This window comes from Phyllostomus hastatus, unplaced genomic scaffold, assembly GCF_019186645.2.
Source record: "Phyllostomus hastatus isolate PE091 unplaced genomic scaffold, TTU_PhHast_1.1 phas_contig_196, whole genome shotgun sequence".
NCBI lineage: Eukaryota > Metazoa > Chordata > Mammalia > Chiroptera > Phyllostomidae > Phyllostomus > Phyllostomus hastatus.
In genome coordinates, this window is record NW_025333709.1 from 23,712,955 (window position 1) to 23,730,525 (window position 17,571).

General features: G+C 44.4%; 2 protein-coding genes across 8 annotated transcripts in view; one reads left to right on the forward strand and one right to left on the reverse strand.

The window, feature by feature from the left end:
• The window catches only part of WDR19 (WD repeat domain 19), a 72,804-nt gene extending 70,977 nt beyond the window's left edge, over positions 1 to 1,827 (forward strand). For 2 of the 3 annotated variants that reach the window (XM_045834474.1, XM_045834476.1), the window contains one exon: positions 1,525 to 1,827. The gene's annotated coding sequence lies outside the window, so the exon portion shown is untranslated. Of the gene's footprint in view, positions 1 to 550; positions 763 to 1,524 lie in introns of those variants that run through there. The other variant, XM_045834475.1, reaches the window with a different exon arrangement.
• Positions 1,828 to 4,060: 2,233 nt separating this feature from the next.
• Positions 4,061 to 17,571, reverse strand: part of RFC1 (replication factor C subunit 1) — a 61,184-nt gene continuing 47,673 nt past the window's right edge. For 3 of the 5 annotated variants that reach the window (XM_045834353.1, XM_045834351.1, XM_045834355.1), the window contains 12 exons: positions 16,589 to 16,701; positions 15,183 to 15,297; positions 13,801 to 13,892; positions 13,467 to 13,604; positions 13,237 to 13,332; positions 13,018 to 13,116; positions 11,376 to 11,530; positions 11,159 to 11,276; positions 9,601 to 9,746; positions 6,788 to 7,001; positions 5,471 to 5,662; positions 4,061 to 4,543 (listed from right to left, as the gene is read on the reverse strand). In XM_045834353.1, coding sequence (XP_045690309.1) covers positions 4,463 to 4,543; positions 5,471 to 5,662; positions 6,788 to 7,001; positions 9,601 to 9,746; positions 11,159 to 11,276; positions 11,376 to 11,530; positions 13,018 to 13,116; positions 13,237 to 13,332; positions 13,467 to 13,604; positions 13,801 to 13,892; positions 15,183 to 15,297; positions 16,589 to 16,701 — 1,559 coding nt within the window. In that variant the 3' untranslated portion in view covers positions 4,061 to 4,462. The remainder of the gene's footprint in view (positions 4,544 to 5,470; positions 5,663 to 6,787; positions 7,002 to 9,600; positions 9,747 to 11,158; positions 11,277 to 11,375; positions 11,531 to 13,017; positions 13,117 to 13,236; positions 13,333 to 13,466; positions 13,605 to 13,800; positions 13,893 to 15,182; positions 15,298 to 16,588; positions 16,702 to 17,571) is intronic. The other 2 variants (XM_045834354.1, XM_045834352.1) reach the window with 1 other exon arrangement.

Sequence of the window (17,571 nt, forward strand, 5' to 3'; positions counted from 1 at the left end):
ATGGATTTCAGTCTGCTGCATCTGTGCTGGGCCCTGGGGTTTCAGCCTCGGTAGGTTCATGCAATCCCATTTAGAACTGGTTCTCATTGGTGTTAAGACCAACTGGCTTTCAAAGCTAGATGTTTTAGGGGCCCCTCTCTTTGGTGGAAGTCTTAAAACTCGACGTACCAGCTGTGGGGCCCAAGTTCTCAGGGAGAAGCTGTGAGTTGTGGGGCAGCTTGCTAGGGGTAGGGTCTTTGGCAAGACTCTCTTAGCCTCTCTTGCCCATTGCAACGTGGGTGTTTTCCTCACTCACCTTATGTATAGGTGTCACTTGCTAGATCCTGTATTTCTTTCAGAGGGAACTGTTCTATCTGTAGCTGTAGATTCACTGTGTCTCTGTGAGAAAGTAGTTCTGGAGCCTTCTATGTTGCCATCTGGACCCATGATCTACCCTCACAAGCCTGGTTTAGCTGGGTCTTCTATTCAGGCGGGGGCTCACAAGGCTGCAGTTGGTTGGAGCTGTAATCTCACCTGAGGCTCAGTCTTCATCCAGCCTGTTTGTTGGCAGAATTTTATTCTTTCTGGTCAGAGGACCGAGGCCCCAAGCTCCCAGAGGCAGCCCTCAGCTTTCGATACATGGTGCTCCCTACAACATGGAATTGCGCTTCTTCTTCAAGTCTGGCAGGCCTGTCAAGTTCAAGGATTTGCATGAAGATTTTGGAGCAGCCCCCTTCCCAGGCCACTCTCCTTCACCTTTCAGTGTTTCTGGCACTGACTCTTCAAGCTAATAAAACTGACTTCACTGTTTAAAGTTTAGCTGTTCCACACAATGGACTTACCCTCAGCTGAAAAGGCTTATAAAGACCTTACCCGGTCGAGTTTTCTTTCAAGGGTTGTCACCTTTCCAATAGTCTACATACTTTTGGTTGTTCTGGTTAGTTATAACTGAGTACAAAATACTACCTGTAGGAGGATTAATTTGCAACTCTGCCACTGCCAAAAGTAGAACCTCGTGTTTTTTAATCATCTACGTAGACTCTCTGGAGTCTACACTTGCGTGAAATTAAAGCTTTAGACCATGGTATCATAGCTACGTGCAGACATGCCTCAGTGCATGATTAGGCACGACTTTTTGCAAGAGTCGCTACAAGTATTTTATTATACAATGAGTATTGTTTGAAGCTATTGCTCATTGACTCCTTTTAGACTCAAAAATCATTTCGTTAAAGTTTTTACTCTACAGATTACTGGGCACTTACCTTGCATTTTCTGTCACTATTCCCAGTAAGGTAACTATCAGCCTCACTTTATAACAGGGATTCAATGGCTTGACCACACAGTTTTTGTCAGTCACAAGGCCAAGACTGAAATGCAATGCTGATCACTGACTGAAGATTTCTAACTTGAATGCAGTGATGGCCCAGCTCCATGTTCCATGAAGGAGCAAAAAAAATTTCTGTAGTGTGCTGGGCTTTATTACTAGATGCCAGTTGTTATTTGAAAGCCTTCTAAAAGGATGTGGGTTTATCTGGTGCTTTCTAGATATGTTCCTGAGACAGCATCTACCATAGGCGGCTGTGCTCATGCCCTGGTGGATCTAGAGCTGGTCCTTCCTGGACACAGGGAAAAGCAAAGGTGACCTGTCCAGGTTGCCACTTTCACCTTCCACAGAGTGACAAAATGGTAACATGTAACACTGCTGTTTATTACACCTTGTATATTTCCTTTTCATATTATATGCTCTGCACTGTTAATAGTATCCTATGACATAACTGTAAATATTCGGCTTTTTTTGATAACTTTTATATTTTGAAATATGTCCTCTAAATAAAATTGTTAACTAGATATTTGTAATGTTTTTCTGGATTTGGAAACAGAAAGGAAGGCAACTTTGAAGCAATTAGTGTAGATTGGGCACTTACAAGTCTGAAATGAGAAGTTTACACAAATCAAGGCTAGTCAGTGCAATCAGTCCTTAAATAAAAACACCAAAAATCACTAAAATCAAATATTTGACAGAATATGCGCTATCATATGAGAATATGACACTATCAGCTTATAGTCACCATCTAGTCCTGCACTGTTGCCCCGCACACTATGCAATTCCTGTTGCCCATTAAGTCATTTGGCAACCTCAAAGGCACGCCTCACTCCAAGTCCGCCCCCAGCAGTTAACATGTGCACTCCCCGTGTCACACGCCTTGTGAGGCTCCAACCAATATACATTTTCTGCATGTGTCCTTGCCATCTAAGACCAATGTAACCGAAGTCTAAGCAGCTAACAGAAATGAGCAATGTGGCCTAACTATGCATGTTTCAGATGATATGATTTTGCAACATGGCCACCAGCATCCTGAGCACTGCAGAGGTGCCTACAAGCCTAGGGGGGAATCCAAGTATCCACATGCACGATGCGCCCAGCCTGTTCTCTTCTCTCCTCCCTAAGGCTAGCTGGGGAATCAGCCAGAGGCCCTGGCCTTCCTCAGTGGTATGAGTCACTACCAACAAACCCACCCTTAGTCTCCTTGTTTTCCACGATCACTACAGGGGTGTTACACGCATATAGGATTATGAGCTACAGGCACTGGGGATCTGTGAGTGGAAGTACACAGAACGATGCACTCCTTGTTCATGAACCGCCAAAATTTATCAAGACAAAAGATACAGTATTTTGCTATAGATTACAAAACGGCCAACATTCAGTGCATCTCCAAAAAAGACAGTGTGCAGTTTTATGCTGCAAAGATGATGGATGGCATCTAGTGGCTCCAACAAGGATTTACTGGTTGACCCCACAAATACACAGTCCCAATACAGACCCCTCAGACTCACGTCCAGACTGCGTGCACCCACCAACTGCTCCCCGGCACTCACCTCAGTCACACCCCTCGTGGCCACGAGGGCTTCAGAGAGGACTCACACCCATTCTGTCGTATTTTCAAGAGCATATTTACAGTCTAAAAGAAAAGTTATTTATCTTATACACAAATTATGCCAATCATGTGTAGAGCATTTATAATTAAAAACGTAACACGTGAAGGACACTCTTCCTTGTTCTGACTGCAAGGACATTATAGCCGCTTTCCTGGGGAACACACAGCCAAGTATCTCTGACAGCAGTGGCAACAGGTGAAAGTGCTCAAGAAACTCATGCTCATCCCAGTGGCGAGGGGAGGCAGCCGTCAGCGGGGGCCATCCTCATTCACTGGGGCGGGAGTTCCAGGCCAGGCTTTAACGCGGAGGGGGAGTGGCTTGGAGGCCAAAGGCTGAAGGCAAAGTTCTGTTCCCATAATGAACTTAATCTACATGAGAGACATTTTTCACACGATAAAGACACTCTAAATGCATGTCTCACCTTCCAAACAAGACTCTCAGTTCCTTAGAGGCAGGAATTATTATCCTGATCTCAAGTTCATTTTAGTATATTCCTCTGAGCATTTACCAACAAGATTAAAAAAACAGCTAGACGCCTGAATTCCATACTAGTTCCACAGCCCGAGGGCCACTCCGCAGGTGCAGTTAAAATCTAAAGTTCCAACAGGGTCTGTGGAACCCGTCCCAGGACAGAACCAGACCTCTCGGGGCAAAGTAAACAAAAGCCAGCGTTCACCTTGCCCACAGCCAGAGAGAGACTAGGTGTCTGACCCAGTGAGTGCACGCCCCCCTGGCTTGAGCCTCATGGGCTGAGACCCTGGAAAGATGAGGATGACCGGCCATGCTTTCGCAGCTACCCACGCCCTCCAGTGACAGCAAAGAGGCCTCGCCATGGAATGCCCTGCACAGCAGGGACAGGGTCAGCACTCACAGCCGTGATGAGGCTGGACATCCAGAGTTCTAACTCTTCGACTGCCTAAGTTACGTTTCCCACTACCAGTTAGTCATAAAATTAACTTTTTTTTGTCCAATCATTTGCAAATTAATAAGGAAAGCCATGTATTTTAATAAGGAAAGCCAAAATATAGTATTTTACTGTACAAGATGACAATCTTAAGAATTTGTTCATGTATCATATGAAACATTTTCATTCCTAATTTATATTTTGCAAGATATCTGGCAATGTTCAAAGAATATCCAGTTCTAGGTGGTGATTGTTTTGTACTATGATTTATTTACAAAATTTCACCACATAATAGTAACTAGCTTTAAAAAAATCAGCATTGGGCCTATAAAGGCTGTTAGGATACACTGTTAAGCTTACAAGTCGCCTTAGTACCGCTGTTCTTGGGCACGTCGCAGCACAGTCGAGTCAGGCTTAGGCTGACGGGGGCCAGTGGAGGACCCGGGCAGTCCGACCAACCTCTATGAGAGGTGTACATTCACCTACTGGTTACATCTTGCTAGCAGTGCCACCATTTACTTATAATGGGACCCCACTCGGCTGCCCCACTCGCTTTCCTTTGGAAAAACAAGGCATCCTCTAGACCAGCCAGACTGGTCAACATGGTGAGTACAAAGTGACTGTCAGTAGTAAAAAATGGTTTCATTTCTTTGCACTTCTTCCTTTTCGTTTTCTGGACTCATCTTTTTCTGATTTTGAAGGCTTTGAAGCTTTTGTCTTTTTCTGTTGGGAGGAAAAGATGCAAAAAATAGTTAATGGCTGTGTTTATGAGTAAATGAAAAAGGTTCATCTACATACTTTCAAGAAACAATTGGGCTATTTGTAGCCTTGAAAAGTTAGCAGTAAAAACCAAAAAGCTATTTAGAATCTAGAACCAAGATGTGTTCCTTACGTATGCAGTTTCCTGGATTTAAACCAAAGGCATATTTAGGAAAGATGAGCAAGACAGTTTACAAGCAGGGTAAGACTTTCTGTTTCCGATTCAAGAGTCGAAACACAGTCAGTGTGAGGAGAGGGGGAAGCAGCCTCTTAGGGGCACACGAGACCGAACAGGGAGGGCCGCACTGCTGAAGGCCACTAGTCCTGCACGTACAAAACAAAAGTGAGGGGCAAGAACGATACTCTCACAAGAGAGGAGAATACACACTGCATTCCTCTGCCTCAGCCAACGGCAAACAGCGGGCTGATACTGTAAGTGATTTTAACCTGTCCCAGCAAAAGACAAGGGTGTTTTGCTCTAGAAAACTTCTATGGGCAGTTCAGTGGCTGCAGCAAAACACAACAGAAGGGAGAAGTGGTTTCACTGAAAACGCTTTTCCTGGTTGTGCTGTGAAAATGTGTGCCTGTGTGTAAAGCACAAACCAATGATCAAATAAATAAAAATCGTACTTTTCTAACAGTGTAGGTCCATCAATACGATTTCTTGCTGTCTGGCTCTTCCACCATTGTATGAAGCTAACTTTATAAAAAATCTATTATCTTCTTCACCCTCAACTGTGATGAACAATAATACTTGAAAGTATCTTCACAGCTTTACTTACTAATAAACAGGCTCTCTGAATAACTTCTGAAGGCAAATTATACACAAGAAAAGATAAACTACTTTGAGGGAGTATCACAGCTTTTCCTCTCTGTAGCTTAAAACACAACCTTGATCATAGCATCGGTCTCCATAGAGTCTTGGTCCTTCTCGTCAGACTGCGAGTCGTCTTCAGGTAACTCTTCACTGTATTCGGAGTCCAGCGCCGGGCCTGTGCTGTGTCTGGGTGTCTTCACTGCCTGGAGTGAGTACGGAGTCAGGTGGACCTCCTTATTATAAGTTCTGGTAAAGGCTGCTTTCACCTGAAGAAAAGAAATGGAGGGAGTTTTTAAAAAGATCTGAGTGCCAAAGAATCCCTTTGAACTCTGCAGGCCTAAAGGCTTTGAAAGACCCTAGAAGTCCCTTGAAATTACTTGTAAAATATTTATGCGTTACACGTAAGCATGTGTGTATGTGTACTCCTATGTATAAAGGCATTTTTCTATGGAAAAGTTCCATATTTTTAATGATATGCTTAATAGAGTCCATGACTCAAAATGATAAAAATCAGTATTTGGAAACTATAAGTTAGCAGACAAGAAAAAGTCACCTTCAGTCATCATTTTTACCTATTCAATGTTCTGCAGTTCTAAGTGACAGGCAAAGTCAATAATCAATAAATTTTTTTAAAAAGGCACACAGTAAGGCACAAGTTAAAGCCTGCAATTACCACAAAACAACTTTACTCATGGTCGTTACTTCAACACACTAAGTAACCTGAAAAGCTTTAACATCGAGCTTCTAATAACTGCAGGGTTAGCTCATGAATTCCAACTGTAGACGTCTCTTGTGAGAAATCACAGAGAACCATTGCATCAGGTCAAAACACTGGAGAAGGCAAGCCTTCTGAACAGCACCAAGTAAACAGGCACAAGTGTGAGCTATTACATTATCACATGCTCACGTTATTTCACTTTAGAGTGTTCCTGCTCCTTATATAGAGAAAGTAGGGGATACACTATCCCATAACAAACGGTCCAGCTGGAATACTGAGCCCACAGATTAGGCAGACTAAGTGTAAAACTCCTCAGCCAGTAAACACTTCTTTCTTCTCCTAATGCATTACCACCACCTCGTGTTACTCCACCCGGCTCATCTCACCCTTATTTGTAAGGGTTACATTTATGTTTTGTTCATAAGCTTTTCGTATCTTGCTTTTCTACTCAGCATAAAGCGAAGATAAATATACAAATTGTAAAGTCAAATCCAGAAGTCTTGTCTTAATACTGTACTCAAACAGCATTTGGAAAGCATAGACTATAAGAGATAAAAAACTCTGAAGGAAAAAAACCTAAACCTTTTTAAAGCATGTAAACATCTCTAAAACACTCCCAGTGCAAACCTGGTAATTACATAGTGAGGGAAAACCAGTGGGTTACACAAGTTACCTTGGAATCCAGCTTGGAGAAGGGACTAGGCTTGCCTCCCCAGCTGCTAATTTCCATGATATTCTCAAAGTCTTCTTTCATCAAATAATATGCATCCATAAGGGCAACAACATCCTGTATTCCTTCTACCCCGTGTGAGGTCAAGGGCCGTACAAGCGCATCCCTTATATGTGACAGATAATCCATATTTACAGTTCTTTTGCTGGAGTAAGTTCTTAAACCAAAGCAAAAGAGACACACCTGTAGTCAATGGCAAACTACTACCAATTCAAGTCACATTGTGCGTTATCAACAGTTAATCACATGGAGTTCAATCACTTTTAATAATGCTTTTTAACAAATGTGTTTAATAATGGAATGCCTACTATTCAACAGCTGGTGGAGAGAAAGCTTAGTGCTACCCCACCAGGGTGACGTGCAAACTCCAATGTGCTCAAGGGGGGTTTTCTATTTACCTGGATCAGAGAATGCAAAACACAAATGCAGGTTCTGCTTCCACCCTACTCCTAAGGCCCAGGTGACAACAGTGTCTCTGTTCCTACTTCTTGTGGCCCAAGATCTCTCTCTCCTAGTCCCAGACACTGAAAGCATCGGTGAAAGGCGGCGAGATTTCTAGCCCAAAGTGCCCTGCCACCTGCTAGTGGGGTCTGCAACACCCTTCTGTCTCTGAACTGCAACATACAAAATTCTACAGGAAAATGCTTCTCTCACAGTTCCTGATGCTGTTCTTCTTCAATGTTTAGTTCTAGAACAGGGTTTACCCCGAATGTTTAAAAAAAAAAAAAAAAGAAAGAAAATCCTGCAGAGAAAGTTCCTGCAGAGTCACAAGGTGGCGTGACCCACACACTGGCCAAGGAGACTTAGGGAAACAGCCTGTGTTCAGCTGCAACTAGATTGTCATAGAAATGGCTGTTTTTCTTTCTCCTTACATGCTGTCACTTAAAGACAGAAAATAGCTGAACAAGTACCTCCAATGCCACCACCCTAAATCTTTCCAACCCAGGCACTGCCTCCATCTGCAAACCAGGCAATGGACATGCACATGCACTTCACACAAGAGGCCCCAAAAGCTGCTGGTTTCAGAGCCCACACTGAAATCAGAAAGGATGGGATGATGAACACAGTGCACAGATGATGTGTCGTAAAACTGTGCACCTGAACCCGTATAATTTAGTTAATCAATGTCACCCCAATAAATTCAATTAAAATAAATGAAAAGAAAGGACAAGTCCTTTTAGCAGTTACCTATGGGTCCTGTTCCTGCCTTCAGGTCACTGAACGTCTGACTCACAAGAACCCACATAGTTCTACCAGAAATCTAGAACCTTGCCCCACGATGGTTTCGTTAATGAGGCAAAGATTCAAACAGCGCTCCTATGTCAAAGTCGCCCCTTCCCTCTGCTCCCCACGCTCACACGTGCCAGCACTTGAACACAAGCATGAGCCCGTGAGCCACAGTGCCCGAGACAGTCACGAAAGCTTCCCCAAATTATTCTTGTAATCTGTTACGTAACTGTTACCTTCGCAGACTCGAGTAACAGCTAATCTAGAAAAATCTAAAGGTATTACCTAAATTAAGGGTTCTTTTCCTCAGAAATGGTTATCACTTCCCCTGAAGTTATACTTGTACATTGGTGCATTTGGGGGAGACAGAGACCAAAGCTTTCAGATTCTCAAAGGCATCTATGATGACCCCCGAAAAGTTGAGTAATAAAATCACACTTTTCCAAATTAAAGGTAAAGAGAAACCTGGCCTATAAAAGTCCAGTGACTTAATCAGGGTTTAAAAGTTAAGTAGGAACCTTTTAATTTACTTTAAAAGTTGAGACACCCACTGCAGATGCCCTTAGTGATGGCAGTGTCCTGTGCGTGAGTCCCTAGAAACGCCCGTCCAGCAACGCCACGTGCTCGGCCAGCAAGCCTCAGTCCCCACCACCTGGAGGTTCAGTGCAGTGGGAGAAGGGGGCAGAGGTAACACAGGACGGCCACGGAACAACGCGCAAGTCCAGCGCTCGACACCTACGTGAGCACAGCAAGAGCAGCCAAGGGGAGACCCCTGAGGCAGAGTGACGAAGGACCCTTAAAAGCAGTGGGCAGGGAGCAGGCAGAAAGCCGAGAGGCAGGCCCGCGACCTGACCGGCGAGGACAGCAGGGAAGCAAGACCGCTCCAGCAGTGTTTCGTGGTCAGAAATAAAACCCCTGAAGTTGACTTACTATCTGTATGGAGGCACATTTTCTAAGTTTCTAAACTTTAACAAAAGCATACCAAATCACAAGAATTTTGAACATCCTTATTTAAACGTCTCCCAGCACACTGGTTTTCAATCATCTGAGTCTCCACTCCCCAACTGCACGCTACAAGCCCAACTGCACGCCCTCTCCCAGGTGGCGAGGGCAGCTTACTGCTAGGATGGGCAACAACCGGTCCACTATTTACACAGTTCCTTTTCCAATTCAGTTACTCTGAAGCAAAGATCTTTCGTATGCCCACTAGTAACAGGCACAGTCACAATAACCATAAATAATATCACTGCCTCAGATATGCATAGTTTTAAATTTTTCTTAGAGGCATGACACATCTACCCCCCAGCTTTACTCTTCCAAAGTAGCCTGTTAAGTGACAAATATGAGGGTCATGGTGATTCTGGATAATAAAACGCAGTCTCACAAGATAAAAAGAACTTATCAGGATCATTCATCTAGTTGGCAATAGAATCAAACTACAATGACCCGTTCGGCTAACGCCCTCCTTCCTGGGTGAAGGCTAAACCCAGCACCCGACGACGCACCCGGAACGGAGCGACACCACCTACCGGAGGCTCATGTGCAGCGCGAGGTCCTGGACGAGGCGGTCGTGCTTGCCCGTGGACGAGTGCTTGCCCAGCCAGCTGGGGAAGGAGGGGAACTGGCTCAGAGAGCCCCTCATCAGCTCTCCGGGGAGAACGCTGGCATAAATGGCCTGAAAGGATCAAGGGCGGTCCACAACTTAAACTCTGTGCAAAGCAGCCTCCTCAGCAGCAGTGGGCTTCCAAACAGTCTCTGGAAAACGCAGCCCGCCAGCGGGCACCCCGAACCCGGGGCAGTCGGGCCCTCGCCTTCCGTCTGGGATCTGCCGGTACGGGAAATCTTCCAGGGAAAACATCTTGCCGTCTGGCCCTGGGAGAGGTCAGCTCGCCAACTGAGCATCCTGAACCAAGGGACCTTGACACTCCAGCCACCCCGTGGAGGCCAGCGGGGGCAGAAAGGACTGTTTCGGAGAAGCGCGACTGTCTCCAGCACAGGCTGCCGACAGCACAGGTGAGTGGAGCACGGAAGGTCTGCCCGGCTCAGCACCGAGTGAACCGACGCCTGAGGACAGCACAGGGGGTGTCGCTGGGTGTCTCCAGCCCCGGGGCTTTCGCTTTTTTAAAGGCTGGAGTTATACATAAATTTTGTGTCCTACTTTATTCTAATAATTAAGTTTTTTGTATTAGCTAATCTTTAAAAGCAACTGTAAAGGTGGCAGTGTTCTAATCAAGAGAATCTGCCACAAGTCATCACTCTCCTGTTGCTGGACATGGAGATTCTGTCCCATTTTTGCCACTGGAACTAATGATGACTTAGGGAGTATTTTTTGTATATTAAGCTTTTCTATGTTTAAAATTATTTTTAAGACAAATTCTCAAAAGCACAATTACTAATTTAAAAAATGAACACTTTTAAAACATGAGAAAGAATTCTTTATATCCAGAACGAGCCTTTGTTTTTTTCAAACAACTCAGGGGTAAGATTAAGAGAAGAGCAGGCCACCAAAAGTCCCCTGTTTATTACTCAGGCCGACAATGCTGCAGAAATACGTAAAGCTCAAACAGGAACAAATACTCTGAATTATGAATGTTTACAAACATCTATTTTGAGTAAAAGACATCAACTGAAATCAAGTACCCAATTCAAAGCTGCCTCTTTAGCAAGAAGGAAGAAAATCAGAATCCATGTATCAGACAGTGGCAGCTGACCTGCCCTGGCTGCATTTCTTCAAGAAGTTACTTAGGAATTATCTGGGAGAGCCAAGAATGACAAAAAAGACATAGATTCTTAAGGTAAAACAGAGGAAATGAAACTTCTGACTCACATCTTAGTTATGGCCAAAATGTAATGTTCCTATATTCCCATAGGTCCACTTACATAAAAACATCATGAACCACTGAAAAATGGGGCCAGATCAACAAAAAGACAACAGTGACCACAGAGTGTTTTAATCTCTAACAGACTGTTTTTGCCATAACGGCAGTAGGGTTTATCCGGTATTTTAAATAATTACAGGAGCCAGAAGCTACTTTGCCCTCCCCAACCAAAGCAGAGCCTGCACTTTGCGGGGAGCACTGCGCTCACCTGTGTGGGCAGAAGGCTCCAGTTCTGCTGGCTCCGGATCTGCCGGTCCACCAGGTCGCCGTCACATATGCTATCTGCCGCTCGGCTTAAAAGCATCAGGTGCTTCTTCATGTCTCCCCTGCAGGATGAAGACCGGCCTGCATCACAGCCCTGCCCACTCTCCGCAGCCCGCCCCCTCAGTCGTCCGGCCGGTGTAGCGCCGGCTCTGAACACTCACCCCGCAGCTATAGGCTTCACGTGTACGTAGTTCTCCTGGACAAAGAGGGGCGCTATCGAGTAATCGTGAAAAAAGAGATCTGACTTGTCCATGAGTGACATGTGAGCGGTCTCCTCTCCAGCTGCGAACACTTTCCGGGCAACATCGAATGGGCCCTACCAAGAAAGAGGGGCGCCCCTAGTGGAAGGGCCAGCACCCACATGCTGACCCAACCAGATACTGGCCAAGACGTGCGGCGACAGGAACGCACGCACACGGCCGGCAGGAACTCAAAGCGGCACGGTCTGGGAGACAGCTGGTGGCTTACCCCAAAACTAAACAGACGCTTAACCTTACTGTCCACTAGTCGTGCTCCTTGTTCTGTGCCCACGTGAATTAAAAACGCACATCACACACACACACACACACAAACCCTGCACGTGGATGTTTAGCCACTTTACTCGCGATTGCCAAGCCTTGGAAGTTGCCCTTCGGTAGGTGAGTGAATAATCTGTGGTGCACCCAATGGAATACTATTCAGCACTAAAAAGAAATGACCTATCAAGCCATGAAAAAATACGGAGGCAAGTTAAAATACACATTGCTAAGTGAAAGAAGCCACTCTGAAAAGACTCCACAGTATGATTCCAACTATATCAAGTCTCCAAAAAGGGGAAACCATGGAGACAGCAAAAGGCTGGTGCTTGCCAGGAGTGAGGAGGGAGAGGTGAGTAAGCAGAGTGCAGAGGATTTTTAGTAAGCTGCGAGGGCAGACGCGTGTGGTTACACATTTGTCACACCCACAAAGGGCACGCCACGACGGACTCCGGGCAGCAGTATCGTGTCAGAGCAGGTCATCAGTGGCAGCGAATGGTGGGTGCTGGCAGTGCGGAAGGTTGGATGTGTGTAGGGACAGGACGCATATGGAGAATCTCTGTACCTTCTCAGTTCGGCTGTGAATCGAAAATTGCTCTAAAATGTACTAACTTTTAAAAAAAGAGACAGTAAAAACACTGCTTAATCATTGCTCTAACTATAATAAATTCTGACTAGTGACTAGGTGAACCAGAACAAAGAGATAACTGATAAGACCTCTAGTTCCAGGGAGGTTATTAAACTACAAACCATTAAGAACAGATTATCCGGAACAGATGCAAAACCACTGAAAACATGAATGAAACCCATACATCAGGGACTATGAAGAAGACATTTTATAATGATTGAAGCATGCATAATTTAAAACTTCCCTTTCTCAAAACTAACAATATACCTGGACGGTCCTTGAAAAAATTCCATTTGAATTAGAAACACTTTTAGCAGCTGTCTGTAGCTTGTACTATAAATATCCAGCCCTGGCCAGTGTGGCTCAGTTGGTTGGAGCGCTGTCCCGTAACTGAAAGGTCACTGGTTCAATTCCCAGTCAGGGCACATGCCTAGGCTGCAGCTTTGACACTGTGTTGGGGCACATATGGAAGGCAACCAATCGATGTTTCTCTCTCCCCGAGCCCCAGCCAATCCCCCACTCACCCCCCTTCATTTCAAAAAGCAATGAAAAAACATCCTCAAGTGAGGATAAAAAATAAATAAATAACCACAGGTTCCATAGGTGTGTCAAGGAACTATAGCACAAAAACTAACTAATAAAAGGAAATCCATTTGTTACCAGTTTGACATCCTTCTTGGCTCTGTGGGAATCGGCCTTGGCCTGGTCGTAGGTCAGGGCCTTACTCTGCGCACACCACATGCTCAGGTTGTGTAAGACCTAGGGGGACCACAGACAAGGCTCTGTCAGCGAGACATAACCACCACTCCCACTCCCCAAAAGGCTGAAGGCATTAATTCAAAGAATTATCTATTGTCATGTAATACATATGTAGTTTACCTGTCTGATATCTTGATTGGCTCCCAAAATTATTTCATTCATAGCTGGAGGGGGAATCTTCAAGCCCTCTTTAAACGCAATAGACAACATGGCAGCCTAAAAGGAGAATCTTCAATGATTTTTTTAACTTGTATAATCAGATATTTAAAAAATATTTTCAGGTACTTTTAAAACTGACCCTTCAATAAATAGAATAATGTGATGGGGGAAAAAAATTCCCAACGCCATACCTTAATCTGTTCAACCCGAGGTCTTTGAAAACGAAGATCAAAACAATGATGAACCAAAGAGCGAATCTTGGGATGATTTCTGTCATTGCACATGCAAATAATGGGAATTTTTGTATGTTTTATCAGACCAATTAATTCCTACAAGGCAAATTTGCAACAGAAAAATAATTATTTAAGAAACAAAATACCACACAATGCATGCAATCTCAGTTTTAAAAACTTCCTTGGCATCATGGCTTAACTGCCATAGATATCACAGCATAACTAATTCTTTATATTTTTTGTGAAAACAGAACAAAACAGTAAAACCGCCAAACGACACTGCTTCCACTACCTGAATGCCTCCCCGGTCCTCACTGCCCGCCATGCCATCCACTTCGTCCATGATGAGGGCGTGTCTCGTGCTTCCTGAAGGGGCTGCTCCGCCTGATGACAAGCAGCGGGATGAGACAAAAACACAGTAACTGTTGTTTGAACGCTGCTCTTTATAAACATTCACATAACACACTGTAAACTAGTAACGACACATTCACAACTTGAAAGGTCCAAGACACACAAGTGAGGAGAGTGTCCTTCCACCCTGGCCAGCGAGGGCACTGGTTTCCCTCTCCAGAGGTCAAGAGCGTGAACAGACTCCTGTGTATCCTCTCAGAGATATTCCACACACGTTAGAAATACGTGTGCATAAAAACATTCTCCTTGGTTTGGTCATTTAATGTATCTTTGCGATCTGTTCCTTACCTGTGGATATAGAACACCTCATTTTTCAAGGCTGTTCAATAATGTTCTATCCTACACATGATCATAATTCACTCAATCTCTATCAATAAAATATGAAGATGTATTTGACCTTTCATTATTATAAGTCACACTAAATGAACATCCATATACATGTCATTTTGCAGGTATGCAAGTATTAACAATGAATCTGGGAGTTAGAATTTCTGCGTTAGAGGGTACGTGTAACTTGACCTCAAGAAATACTGCCAGACTGCCCTGCAGAGCTGTACCAAGCTTCGCCCACCAGCCACATACTACAGTGACATTTCCTGAGCAACTTCTTTTTAACGATGACTTTCTACCATTGAAAGTACCAAGAATTCAGGCAACCATGCGAAAGACCACAGGTTCCCAATGCTCAGTCTGCAATGTGGGCCTCTACCTGTCCCCATAAGCTCTGGCCATACCAGAGCACTGGCCTACTGGCCATGACCTTCAATAGTGCGGTATTTCCCACTGTCTTTGCCTCCCCTACCACTCTTATCTGAAATAAGCCCTTCCACCCACAGGTGAGTCCCCTTCTCATCCTTCAGGGCCCTGGGAGCAAATGCCACCCTCTTCATGGCAGTTTTCCCCAATGGCCCAACCAGAATCCCTTCCTCGTCTACAGGCTTCGGCCACTGCACTCATCAGGCTGTACTGCAGTTACTGATCTTTTTCTTCCCTCTTCATAGGATTCACCTGTGAATCTGCTAAAAGTGTACGCAAAATACATAAATATGTCCATGTATGCATTTTTATCACATCCTTGGAAATTTCTAACACCTAAAAAAAAGGTCCTCTATGAGTTACATCAGAGGCTTTTCTTAGTCTCTCCTTAGCCCCCCGATACATACAGCAGGGTGGCCAGTGCACAGTAGTGGCCGTTAAACATGGAAACGAACTTGTTTTTCTTACATAATCCCCCCCAAAAAACCAGTTCAAACAGTCACATACTTGAATAAAAGCCTTTGATGCTGGTATTGCTCAGTGACTCAGCAACAATCTCCTTCAAGCTGTTCTTACTCCGAGTATCACTTGCATTCAGTTCCACGTAGCTATATCCCAATTCCTAATCAAAATATTAGGAACCGTCACTATTACAACATAAATTAACTCCTCTTCCCCTCCCCCACCAAAAAAAGAAAGAGGGTAGAAAAATCATATAAAGAACCATGGGTAAAAAGATAAAGTAAGATAATAACAGACAATGAAATTAACTATAGCATGCCTCATAACCAAGAGACTTGTAAAATATCATATTCATACATACCACACACACACACAAACACACAAGTTTGGCTGATACATCACAAACCTGGGAGAATATATTTGAACAAGCAATTTTACTATTTGTTTCTTGAAGTCCTAGAAAGAATTAAATATAACCAGCCCAAGATTTCAATATCAGATGTAAAATTAATCTATTATAATTCTTGACTTCAAGATAAATAATAAAGTCAAGTTATTCTTTGTCAAATTATCCCTATATACAATCATCCTCTCAAATCAGGAAAAATCAAGTTACTCTGGTTTATCTCTCAAAACTGACCATCTTAATCATAAAGTATTAAAAAATGCCTTAATTGAATTCCCAAAAAAGGTAATGACAAGAAAAAAAAGAGCCATGTTCGCCATTGTAGAGACTAGGGAAAAACAGATTTTTTTTTCATGTTTATAGCATGGAAATTTTATAGTTCTTATACCAGCTAAAACGTTACACTCTGGTCCCTACAACAAAGATAAAACAAAACCATCAGCTTCTGGGAGAGAGGACCAGTAAACCCCGCAATAAATGTAAAAGAAGTTCAGAGTCCTCCACTGTGTCACTCTGGTCCCATTTCACATGTCATCCACACCATTCTGATGCACACCCACTGAGGCTGGCTCGACAGCCCTGTCTTCTCATTGTCCGGGAACAGCGACCACAGGGACAACAGGGCGGAGGCAAGGTCCCCCTCGTCAGGGTTCACACTGCGCCACTGCCCTCCTCTCAGCCCACCGCAACAGTCACACGAGGACAGTGACAGTGCACACACTTCTCAGAAGGGCGTGTAAGGTGTTCCCATCTGTAAGGGGCTGTGACACTGTTATCTATGAAATAATCCACCAAAAGGCTTAATACACTGCCTGCACAAGCAAATACTGCCTATTATTATAATTACAAATATATTTTTAAAAAGAATGAAAATGACAAATATCCCAAACACCAAAGCAAATTCTAAAGGTTTAATTTCAGGAAAGTATGCACAGAGCAGGTTAAAATGTACACACACCACTACACACTCACACACATGTGCACACCCGCTGCACACACCCGCCCCTGCGCTAGCCTCCCAGCCACACCGCACCGGAACACCCACCTGACAAACCAGGGAGGCCGTGGTGGTTTTGCCAACACCTGGGGGGCCTGAGAGCAGCGCCGCTTTAAAACTGGAGCCGTCGTCTTTGCCAGCAAATTTACCAAACTTCGCTGCTAGGGAGAGAAACGTTCCAGAGTGTTAGCTTATGGCACCTAACCGAAATTTTGGGTTAACTGTGCACAAATTTAGCATCGAGAACAGTCCTCCAGCGTAGTTCTAAATTTGTAGGATTATTTTCTACAAAGTACGAACAATAGGTTCCAGAGCACTTAGTAAAATTCTACTCCCTAGATCACCTCCACCCAAAATAAATTAATTTTTAAAATGCATTAACTTTAAGCCTTTGATGTGAAATAACACTTTTATGGTTTCCTTTGCTACAAAACACAGGTCATGGGGCAGACTACCTGGCCCCGATCCTGACTGCACCTGTCCCTAACGCTGTCGCGCACCAGCAGGGAGGCCCTCAGAAGTGACTTAACCCCTCTGGCCTGCTGCCCCCTTCATCACATGAGGATGACAATGTGATGTGCCTGGGAGGGATGCTATGGGGATGCTCGGGCTGAGCAGAGAAGATGCCCAGCACGCCTCCGTAGCTGTTAGCAAGCACAATCGGTCTCCACGATCTTGAAAAGAAAAATGAAATGAAGACACTGAGCCTTCAACTGTTTTGCACAGCTCTACAGCATTCTCCCTCCCCTGACGACACGGTGCCTGGGACACAAAGGGTGTTTGCTCTCTCTCTCTCTCTCTCTCTCTCTCTCTCTCTCTCACACACACACACACACACACACACACACACACACACAGTGGCTGACAGAGACCGCCATCTACTGCAGGCATGGAGAAAAGGGACTACAGATCACCTGGGGCCTTAAAGTTTTCTCCAGGCACACAAAGCACTCCCCCCACCCCCACTTTCAGGTAGATTTTGTGTGGGTTTGGAAAGAGAGGAACCCCGTAAATGTAACCCTGTATCATTG